The 12,091-nt window shown below is 38.1% G+C and overlaps 2 protein-coding genes across 2 annotated transcripts in view; both read left to right on the plus strand.

Annotated features, from left to right (window-relative positions):
- Positions 1-2,695: 2,695 nt before the first annotated feature.
- Positions 2,696-3,510, plus strand: LOC5576124. Its single transcript, XM_001662420.2, has 2 exons — positions 2,696-2,972; positions 3,162-3,510. Exons 1-2 carry the CDS (start codon positions 2,783-2,785, stop codon positions 3,392-3,394), a joined length of 423 nt encoding a protein of 140 aa, XP_001662470.1. The 5' UTR covers positions 2,696-2,782; the 3' UTR covers positions 3,395-3,510.
- Positions 3,511-3,615: 105 nt separating this feature from the next.
- The window catches only part of LOC5576125, a 37,350-nt gene continuing 28,874 nt past the window's right edge, over positions 3,616-12,091 (plus strand). Inside the window, exons 1-2 of the mRNA XM_001662421.2 lie at positions 3,616-4,113; positions 4,174-4,323. Coding sequence (XP_001662471.2) covers positions 4,010-4,113; positions 4,174-4,323 — 254 coding nt within the window. The 5' untranslated portion in view covers positions 3,616-4,009. The remainder of the gene's footprint in view (positions 4,114-4,173; positions 4,324-12,091) is intronic.

Here is a 12,091-nt window from a genome sequence, read left to right on the forward strand (position 1 = left end):
GTTGCTCGTGGCGCCAAACATATTCAAGGTGATAAGTTCAGAAAGAATAGCCGATGATTAAAAGATGGAAAAATCACTGATAATGTATTAGATATTTCTTTCCAAAGAATAGACTATGTCCATCATTCGTGCAAATGTTATTTTCGAGCAAGTGTCTTTCGGGCTAGTGACATAGAATTACACTATATAAGAATGCGAAAATGACAACTTTGACAAAGAAAGCTCTGAGGTAATAACGGTGGAAGTGCTCATTTAACTCAAGCTGAGAAGCAGACTGTGTCTCAGTGGGGGCTTAGTGCCAAGAAGAAGAAGCAATAAAATTGCCTAGATTTCTCGAAAATTTAGCGCAAACCTAAGGCTGAAACAGTCGACAATAAATAAAAGAAATAGAAACAGGCGACGGATATTTCACCTAACATCAACCTGGTGTGGGAAGATATTTCTTGGTTATAGTGGCTAATACCTACATATAAATTGAAAAACAAAAAAACACCGTTTTTCAAAAGTAATTCTAAGTCCGTTTAGAGATTTTGAAAACGTCGATATGAATAGGAACCTGAACAGCTCAGTCTAATTATCGTTTGGAAACTTAAGTAAGCATTTTAAAATCGTTTTTGAACAATTCCGCCTTTTTAGATTATGCCTTATGTTATTTTCCGCCTTTTGTTACACGTCTAAGTTAGTCTGCCTTTTGAGTTTCCGCCTTTTGTGATTCCGCCTTTCGTTAGGGTCCCATATAAGAAGTGAATTTAAATGTTTCTAATGATACTAATACAAATAAAAAAACTATTTTTGTTTTATTCTTGTAGGTATTTTTAACTATCTGATATTGTTTATTTAAAATAAATAAATTTAATTTAACTTTAAATCTAGATAGAGGGAAAAGCCCCTTTTTTAGAGATCATCTTTTTAAATCGTTCTCAAAAAGCAACCGAACTTCTTTTTCTTTTCAAGTAAAGTTTCAAAATAATAGTGTACTAAAGGCTCCAACGGCATCAATCCATCGCAGAGCCCAAATCTTCAAGGTAGAGCAGGACTAAAAGTTTACTTCAGATCATCAAAATGTAAATCGGTCTACGAAATAATTTCCTTCAAACCTGAAAAACAAAACAACAGTATCACACAAAATAGGAAGTATCATTTATTCTAATATGTTCGTAATGTGTATTTTAATAGATGCAAAAAGTTTGCATCCTGAAATATCTCGTACAGATGAAGGGAAGTCTGATCTTCTTCTTCTTGGCATTATCCGGCTTTTGTTTATGTTGAATTCGTCTTTGAACCTAGGTTAGAATTGGCAAACACCGTTATGAATCAAATATTCAACCGCAATCCGAATTAAATCCGACCGAACTACAATTTACTTGAAGTTGGGTTGTTTAGGTTTTGATCTTCTACTAAGTTCCTAAAAACGAAAACGACAATGATGAAAGTTCGAGAATATTCTACGAATTGAAACTCCAGGAAGAAAACTCCAGAATGTTCTATCCTATAGCTGTTATAGTGCTCTATATAAACAGTTGTAATGCTCTAGTATTCAAATTGACTGTTGTAGTGCTCTTAAATTGCTGTTGTAACGCTCAATGAATCTTTTCGACGAAACATTTCAAAGCGTTACTGAGAGACAGACAACTCTGGGATTATATATATATATGATTGATCAAATACTCGTAACTGAATGTGTTCTCCCGTACATCAGACAATATTATAAATTTGATACGTTGTATCAAAAATTATAACTGAGTTTCATATATTTTTGATAGATATAAAACATATTTTGTTATATTTATGTTAGAACTTTTTGTTATAATTTTATTTATTTTAACAACATCCTGCATCAAAATTGTAACAACCTATGTTCGATAAAATCTTTATATCATAATATCAGAAGGTGATATAATTTTGTTATGTACCCATAGTCGCATAGAGCTCCATGCCCAGGAAAGTCAAGGAAATTTCCGAAAAGATCCCGACCGAGAATCGAATCCAGCCAGACACCTTCAGCATGGCTGTGCTTTGTGGCCACGGACTTCAACCACTCGGCTAAGGGAAGTTTGATATTGTAGATGAATTTCAACTTGGAACTATGTTTGGAAATTAAGTTTTTGCCAGCTTATTGGAAAAACTGGGCCCCTGTGCGCCACTATGCGATGTGGTGATTGCCTCGATGACACGTGGTTTTTGAGCTGAAGAATGATCACAAAAACAAGGACAATTCATGAAATGCACAATATATAGCTGTTTGCATTTGAGATGCAAATTTTGACTAAACTTCCTCCAAATGCGGTAACACAAAACAATCAAAGGACACATGGCAACGATTATATAAATCACCGCCACCCTAGCAAGAAAAAAATATCTTTGACATCGCGTTTGATGTTACCGCATTTGATATTTGCATTTCAAACGCAAACAGCAATACATATTTGTAATGATGAACCATTGCATTGGTAGAACTTTTCCGCAAACATCGCCAACGACAAACTCCATCGGACTGGAATTAGCTGAAAGTACGGAAGACAATACGCCAGCGCCTTATCACAATCATCTTCAAAGCGTTTAGATCGGTAGATAAGGAAGAAGATCTTCAAGTATCTGATTGTCCGCTCTACAGAACTTATCTGTTCCAATTGATGATTGTCATTGGTCATCTTCGACGCTACCGCATTGCTATTTGTCCAGGATTTAACGAAGACAACCCCCGGGTGTGGGCCTTCAAGCGGTTATTCCCCATCTCGATTCAGTTCTTCCCAAGCGGCAATTCAAAACAGTTCGGCTCACGATGAAGTCCACCGTATCGTTGATTTTGCTACTGGCCATTTCCGGAGTTCGTAGCTTAGAGTGCTACAGCTGCGATTCGGATCTGATGGATGAGGACTGCGATGCCATCGCAACACTGCCGAAGCAGACCTGCCAGGACGTGTCCGATTTCCAACTGGTTTCCCTGACCTGTGGCTATAAAAGGGTGCAAGGTAAACTTCGGACACGATCCAAGTAACCTAATAGCACTTTAATTCGCCGTGTGTGATAATATGGTGCTGACATGCCGTTTATTACTCATATAATAGCTATATAACCCGAAAAAAGCGAATTAGCGAGCTAGCTTGGTTACTTGGGAAGTTTTGTGGCCGATTGGAAGTTATCTCTACGTTTTGTTGTAGTTGGAAACCTGACGGAACGAATCTTTCGGGGATGCGTGGTAGCGGGAGAGTGCAGCCTGTTCAACCGGCAGAGTGAGCTCACCTCGAAGTATCGCATGCTGTCTTGCGTGGAGTGCAACTCGGATCACTGTAACACCATGAGAAGCGGAGCTGGAAGGGGTGCCATTGGCGGAATAGCCGGAAGTGTTGTGATGTTGCTTTCGATTTTTGTTTCTAGAGGTCAAGTAATGTAATACGTTGACTTTTTATCCATAGTATAGAGCGCTGTAAAAAAAGATGCAGGATTCAATAACGAACGCCTTTTCTAAAGATATCATAATAAAACTATCCAAATACGATTTTGAAGGAACCATCGAGTGAGGGAGATATCGAGTTTCAGAACAAAATCAGTGCAACTGTCATCCAAGGGATTATCGAGGTAGCCATGAAAATCAATTTTTATTATGGCTCCCTAACTCGATATCGAGATAGGAAATAATCACAGTAAGGGAGAGTTCCTTCCTTCCATCAGAGTAGCCCCGTGTTTTGACGCCATTCTCCCGCGCACGTGTTAAGAATCCAATCGAATCACGTGTGAAAGCAGTCATACTTGCGAAAAACTAAAAATCGATTTCCCGACTATAATCCCCGTCGTCACCTGTGTCTGGTCTGAAGGTTTCCATCTACTTGGCGCCCTGTTCACCAAGGCAACTGCTTACTGTGGTTTGTCTCGCATTTGCATTGTCTGTTGTGTATTTTGCGTGGCCTTCTTCGTTCTTCATTGTCCGCCCTTGCGCCGCAAAAATCGATTAAACTTTAATTAGTACAGTAACCGCGTTGGCTCCAATCGAAGTGGTCCGGATTCCGGGATGAGTAAATCTCCGTCGTCGGAGACGACCAGCGAGACGCAAAGCGTCAGCGACGAGTCCATTGCCGCTTCCGTGGTCAACTCGTCGTCAAGTGCCCCGATAAGGTCAGTGCGTTTTCTCTCGGTGATAATCGCATTTTAAAACACTATGAGGACGACTTTCAGGTCCAATGTCGCCAAGACGGCAACCACGGCCAAGAAGCCCGCGAAGGAAGAACCGAAGGAGCGTCCTCCGTGGCGTCCGGCCAGCGTCGCCAGCGTGGTTCCGACCGTTCCGAAGCCCGACTTGCGGGCCAGAATTTTGGACGTGTCCAAGTAGGTATCTTTTGTTGCGAGGTTTGAGCTTCACTTTCGATTGTCGGGTGCAGTCGAGAGTGTGTAGTTGGGTTTAAAAATAGCTCGCACTGTTCAGTGCCGTCAGATCTGTCCACGTCCACGTCGAATGCACAGTGGGGATAAATTGTGTACAGGAATCAAAATGCATCAATATATTTATAAACTGCATTCCAGCGTCGTTTTACAATTATTGAGGAAGTCGAGAAAAGCAAAACTTGACTTAATATTAATGTGAAATATCGAAGTATAGAAGAAAAGCGAAATAGTATAATCGAATAATAGAAGAATAGAAAAGAAACATATATGAGTAAAAGAATAAACGAATAGAAGAATATAAGAACAGAAGAACATAAGAATACAATAATACAAGGATACAAGAACACAGGAATAACAGAATTCAAGTATACAAAAATAATAAAATTGAAGATAAGAAGAACAGGAGAATAGTAGAACAGAAGAATATAAGGACAGAAGTATAAACAAACGTAAGAATGGAAGAACACAAGAATCTGGGGATAGATTGCCGATAATGACAATCGAATTCCGACGATATGTTGAAATCCAAGATGATGAATTCCGTTATGTGAAAATCATCACTGTCAATTGTTGTCCCACTTTACGTACTTCCGCAACTGTTTATTCAAGAGATGGCATGGATCGGAATGTTACGGACAACTTTACCGCAGTGATTCAAAGCTTCAAGAAACAATCCAAGTACGGACGCGATCGACGGTTGTGAAATGTTTGAAGTTATCGTTAGCATTACCAGATACGCACGGATGCTTTTAGTTTTGCAATACTTTAAAATTTTAGTTTTGCAAAACATTTTTAAATCTTCAGAAGGATTCTCTTGCAGAATCGCCTAAGGATTTCTAGAACAATATATTAATAGAGGAATAGAAGCGAAAAAATAGAAGAATAAAAAATAGAAGAATAGTAGAATAGAATAATATAAGAATGGAAGAATAGAATTAAAGAAGAAAAGAGATCATAAGAATAGAAGGATAGAAGAATACAAGAATAGGAGAATAGAAGAATAGAGGAACAGAAGAATAGAGAAATAGAAGTACAAGATAGAAGAATAGGAGAACATAAGATAAAAAAAATAGAAGAGAAGAATCTTTTATTCTGCGGATGGCATAAACCGTGAACATTCTTCGGGATTCTGCAAGAATTCTACCGATTTTTATAGGTATTCTTCCAAGATTCTGCAAATTTTCTAAATAAATGTTTCATGATTCTGCAAAAATTATCGGATTCTACAAGGTTCCTACTCGAATTCTAGAAGAACCCTACTCGAATTCTGCAAGAATCCTACTCCAATTCTGCAAGAATCCACGTATTCTGCAAGAATTCTACTTCAATTCTGCAAGAATCCTACCAGTATCCTGTTCGGCTTCTGCAAGAATCCTGTCCGGCTTCTGCAAGAATCCCTCTCGGATTCTGCAAGAATCCCTCTCGGATTCTGCAAGAATCCCTCTCGGATTCTGCAAGAATCCCTCTCGGATTCTGCAAGAATCCCTCTCGGATTACTATTCGTGTCCAGATTCTGCAAAAATCCTGTTCGGCTTCTGCAAGAATCCTGTCCAGATTCTGCAAAAATCCTATTCGGATTCTGCAAGAATCCTGTCCGGATTCTGCAAGAATCCTGTCCGGATTCTGCAAGAATCCTGTCCGGATTCTGCAAGAATCCTGTCCGGATTCTGCAAGAATCCTGTCCGGATTCTGCAAGAATCCTGTCCGGATTCTGCAAGAATCCTGTCCGGATTCTGCAAGAATCCTGTCCGGATTCTGCAAGAATCTTGTCCGCAGGGTGTCCATCCATCCGGAAAATCCGGGAAAACCGGGAAAAACCCGGGAATTACAAATCATCGGGAAAAATACGGGAAATACCCGGGAACTTGGAGAACACCCCGGGAAAATATGTATTTCAAACGTAAGACTACACGCTCAAAAAAGAGTTCTGGAAAACGTGAACTGTCAAAAATACACCGTGAACTACCATCATCGTTCTTGGAACTAGGCAATGCGTTCATATAAACATGATCTAGTTCACGGTATATTTTTTGCTTGTTGACGAGTTCACGTTTGCTGTTCACGGATACAAGAACGGTTTTTTTTTTTCTGTGTACCGGGTTGTTTAAATTTCAAGTCGTATGTTATTCGTACTTCACATTATGAATAATTATTGGTAAGTAGGATCTTTGAAACATTTCTAGAAGGGTACTAAGGATTTTTGGTAAGGTGCTTTTCGAAATGCGTGTTAGATTTCCATTTTAGTTCTTGGTAAATATTTAATGAGATCTTTGCTGGAATCCTAACGGGAATCGAACCGATAATTGACCAGAATTAGAATTAGTTTTTTTCTGAGAGATCACTGAAGTATTAGTAAATTGATAATTAGATTTTCAGTGGAATCTAGAAAAGATCCTAGGCTGATTTTGCTTGAAATTATTGCTTGAAAGTTGGAATTTATTGGGAGATCTTCTGAAATCCTGGACAGATTCATTAAGAGTTCCGTTTGGCAGATTTCTAGGGTTGTTGATGATACTGATTCTTGATGAAGCCTTGTCAGGATAACTAATTTGACTAGTCCTTGACCTATGATAAAGTTATTATGAGGCCTCCGACGAGATTTTGTGTAGATCTCTGCAGATTTACAGCGAATTCTTTCAATCCTCCAAACAAAATTTCGTGACTAGATCTTTGATGAATAAAAAAATAAAGAGGCCCTCTAGGCATTCTTGACCAGATTTTTGTTTAGTTTTTGACAAGATTCTTGATATCTTGATCAAATCTTTTGAAGATTACTTGGAAAATGCAATCTTGGATTAATGTCAGAAGTTTTAGCCAGCTTCATAGGAGAACAATAACATGCATTTGGAAATATCGTTACTGTGTTCAACATGAGTTTCATCAGATCAACTACAATATTGGACAAAACATTTGCAACTTTTTCGGTTTTCCATACAAAATGATCAACTTTAGTAAGCTAGAACTCAGTAATTTATGGACCGATTCGTATGAAATTTTTCACAGAACAGCAGCCATAACTTTAACATATATTTTTTATTGATTCTTCCAATCACGAGTTCAAAAGCAGTAACGGTTTGACTAAAGTGAATTTTTTGACGATTTTTTATAATTGACATAATTAAACACATTGAAGGAATAGCTTGATGGTATCTTCAGCAAAGTTGTAGATTTTGACAAGATGAACAAGTTTGCTGAAGATAGTTTTTGTGCAAGGCTGCCAAATTTTGAGATAAATAGTTTTAAATTTTTCGTCGAAAATTTCACTTTAGTCAAATCATTATTACATCTAAATTTGTAATGGGAAAAATTATTCAAAAATATATGTTTAAATTTAAGTTATGTCAGATGTTCTATGAAAAATTCATTGAAATCGGTCCATAAATATCTGATATCTAGCTTATCAAAGCTGGCCATTTTGTATGGAAAATCGAAAAAGTTGCAAATGTTTTGTCCAATACTGTATTTCTCCATGAACAAGCCATGTCTAACGCATAATTCCTAAGGAATTCTTAGAAGGTAATGAGTTGACTATTTGAATTGGTTCCTAAAATGTTTAATGATTTTTTTTATTTAATAATACGAAAGAGCATGTTGTTGCGACTATTTTAGCAATTTTTCCAGCTCAAATAACTAATATAACATACTTAAACTTTAAATTTAAAAATAATTCCGAATATGAACCTTGACACTTTTGATCATGTTTGACGATCACAGGGCTTTTAGTTTTAACACTGGGGGTGTTCCTATCTGACATTTCGGAAGGGACACGGTAAACAAAATATACCCAAAATTTGAGTTTAAACCAAGGGGTCTGACAAAATCTCAAAAACCGTAAAAAATGTTTTTTGGACTCAGCGTTTGTCACTAAAATTGGCACAGGGCCTTAAGACCCTATTAGAGGGGGTCACGATCTTTTAGATATTTCAACAAATATTTTATATCTTTTGATCTGAAACTATTTTAAAGTTTAAACCATTTTTTATTTTATTTTATTAAAACTAATTCATGAATAAGTTAGTTCAAGTCTACCAAATTTTTCCATATCGTATGAAAACCAATGAAAACAAATATACAGAGCTCTCATTTTGTGGTGTGTGCTAACGTAAGAACTAAACGACACATACAAGACGCGACGTGAGTCAAGAAATAACACTTATCGTTCTTACAATCGATTACAATCAATACGATTGTAAGAACGATAAGTGTTATATTTTGCCTCGCGTCGCGTCTTGTATGTATACAGAGCTATTACAAAAACTTCAAAATGTTATCCGTGAAAACCGCGACTTCTAAAATTCGATCGGCGCCTGGAAGCACCAATCCGCGCCAAAAATGTATTCCAATTGTCATTGAAATCTTCATGTCACAATACCCAATCGATTTTTCGTAAAAATATCTTAACATTGTTGTGTAAACTTAATTGTTTTTACAAATGTCTGTGTTCTTTGATCCACATTTTTAGTACCGTAATCCAGGGGCAAATTAATCACTATAACTTTCTGTTATATTATCCTTAGGAACTGAGATATTGTCAACTTAATTTCGGCAAAACCAGTACTTCGTTGATCTCCATCATTGCATGTAACTATTTTTTTTAGGAAATAATATTGAATGTATCATAAACCTAGCTTGAAAATAAGAAATTGAAGATGGTCCCCTGGGGCGAAATTGATTTTAATATAATAAAGTAAAAATAAGAATAATAAATTTCTCCATCTACTAAATGTGGGTCCCCTAATACAGAAAATGACGTAAAAAAATCTTACAGCTTTTGCATTTGACCATTTTATTGCGAAGCTTAACTTTGGAAACCAGAATAATATACCTGAATGTAGATTATTTACCTTGTAATAAGCACGTTTTCCGAAAACAGACGGTTTGAAAAACTACGCTAGTTATGCAGTATGATTTTAAAATCGAGTTCAATAATTCACATTAAAGCTGACAACACAATTCATATACTCAAATTTTGCATATAAACTTAGCACCAGCGGTTTGTTTAGTATTGACTTTTCCAACAGTATTGCTTACACCTAAAAAAAAACTGTTATTATTTCTGTGCAAAACTATTCTTATGAAATAAAAACTGTTTGAAATCATGGCACGTATGAAGCATCCTTAAAAGATATTGCACTTTGATACCGACCAAAATTCGCCAAATGACCTGGATTACGGTAATATGTCATTAGTCCGACAGTAATTGGCCAATATACAGTACATTGCATTATACATTTAAAACTATTTCGACGTTTTGTAAAAGATGTGTGAATATTTTTACTCGCAGATTGTTTCCTTATCTCACTAACACAATATTCTTTCCATGGAAACTGTGGATGTGCAGAGGTATACTTGGTCTCTAATAACAATAGTTGTCTAATATTCTTTCCCTTCCTCGATAACCGTATGGACGTGGCCGCCACCGTTATCGACTTTTAAATTATGAGCTTTCGGATTGTGCATTTTGAGAATGGTAGCAAATTGTTTAACTGACATTTTTTCCGATATTATATCTAGATACACAATGAATCCTAATCATCTTAGGAAGTGCCTTTAGATTTTATATTCCTTAATGCTTTTTGTTAAATGACGAATTACAGACGAAATGTTATCGCTTTTTGTATTTTCCTACACCACATTTTAACTTTCAAGAATCCGTCATCGTAATTATTGCCATCATCGAAACTTCACAAACAGTTTTTCTGTTTAAAACTGAAACTTATACTATGAAATTGTGTTAACTGTGTTTCAGTCGGAGAATTGAATATATTGAATGCATTTTCTTATAAGTAAACTTTCTTGATTTTGAACAAAAAAAAACGCTATTTTCTCGGATTCTGACCCCTTATATTCGAAATGTTTCAAATTATTGGAGGAAAACAAAAAAAAAAAGACCTGCAAATATTAATAACTTAACAGCAAAACTCGGCCATAGTGATTAAATTATAAAGTGCACTTTACAGCACTCAATGAGATGACGAGAGTTTACAGTTTTAAATTCAAATTTCCTAATGATGAACTGCATAACTTGTGTCTAAACAATTTATTGGCGATTTTCGTAGCATGATTTGGAAAATCCGCGATTTGCCCGACATAATTTCAGTCACTCGTGATTCTCGCGCCTGGCATACCAAATCCGCGAAAATCGTGAAATTCGCGACTGTTGTGACAGCCCTGATATCGAGTCACAGGACTTTTTTTGTAATTTGTTTTTTAATTTCTTGGACATCCGGGAAAAATCCGGGAATTTGAAAACTGATTTTCAATGGACACCCTGTGTCCGGATTCTGCAAGAATCCTGTCCGGATTCTGCAAGAATCCTGTCCGGATTCTGCAAGAATCCAGTCCGGATTCTGCAAGAATCCTGTCCGGATTCTGCAAGAATCCTGTCCGGATTCTGCAAGAATCCTGTCCGGATTCTGCAAGAATCCTGTCCGGATTCTGCAAGAATCCTGTCCGGATTCTGCAAGAATCCTGTCCGGATTCTGCAAGAATCCTGTCCGGATTCTGCAAGAATCCTGTCCGGATTCTGCAAGAATCCTGTCCGGATTCTGCAAGAATCCTGTCCGGATTCTGCAAGAATCCTGTCCGGATTCTGCAAGAATCCTGTCCGGATTCTGCAAGAATCCTGTCCGGATTCTGCAAGAATCCTGTCCGGATTCTGCAAGAATCCTGTCCGGATTCTGCAAGAATCCTGTCCGGATTCTGCAAGAATCCTGTCCGGATTCTGCAAGAATCCTGTCCGGATTCTGCAAGAATCCTGTCCGGATTCTGCAAGAATCCTGTCCGGATTCTGCAAGAATCCTGCCCGGATTCTGCAAGAATCCCTCTTGGATTCTGCAAGAATCCTGTCCGGATTCTGCAAGAATCCTGCCCGGATTCTGCAAGAATCCCTCTTGGATTCTGCAAGAATCCCTCTTGGATTCTGTAAGAATCCCTCTCGGATTCTGCAAGAATCCCTCTCGGATTCTGCAAGAATCCCTCTCGGATTCTGCAAGAATCCCTCTCGGATTCTGCAAGAATCCCTCTCGGATTCTGCAAGAATCCCTCTCGGATTCTGCAAGAATCCCTCTCGGATTCTGCAAGAATCCCTCTCGGATTCTGCAAGAATCCCTCTCGGATTCTGCAAGAATCCCTCTCGGATTCTGCAAGAATCCCTCTCGGATTCTGCAAGAATCCCTCTTGGATTCTGCAAGAATCCCTCTTGGATTCTGCAAGAATCCCTCTTGGATTCTGCAAGAATCCCTCTTGGATTCTGCAAGAATCCCTCTTGGATTCTGCAAGAATCCCTCTTGGATTCTACAAGAATCCCTCTTGGATTCTGCAAGAATCCCTCTTGGATTCTGCAAGAATCCCTCTTGGATTCTGCAAGAACCCCTCTCGGATTCTGCAAGAACCCCTCTCGGATTCTGCAAGAACCCCTCTCGGATTCTGCAAGAACCCCTCTCGGATTCTGCAAGAATCCCTCTCGGATTCTGCAAGAATCCCTCTCGGATTCGGCAAGAATCCCTCTCGAATTCTGCAAGAATCCCTCTTGGATTCTGCAAGAATCCTGCTCGGATTCTGCAAGAATCCTGCTCGGATTCTGCAAGAATCCTGCTCGGATTCTGCAAGAATCCTGCTCGGATTCTGCAAGAATCCTGCTCGGATTCTGCAAGAATCCTGCTCGGATTCTGCAAGAATCCTGCTCGGATTCTGCAAGAATCCTGCTCGG

This window comes from Aedes aegypti, chromosome 1 (assembly GCF_002204515.2).
Source record: "Aedes aegypti strain LVP_AGWG chromosome 1, AaegL5.0 Primary Assembly, whole genome shotgun sequence".
Classification (NCBI taxonomy): Eukaryota; Metazoa; Arthropoda; class Insecta; order Diptera; family Culicidae; genus Aedes; species Aedes aegypti.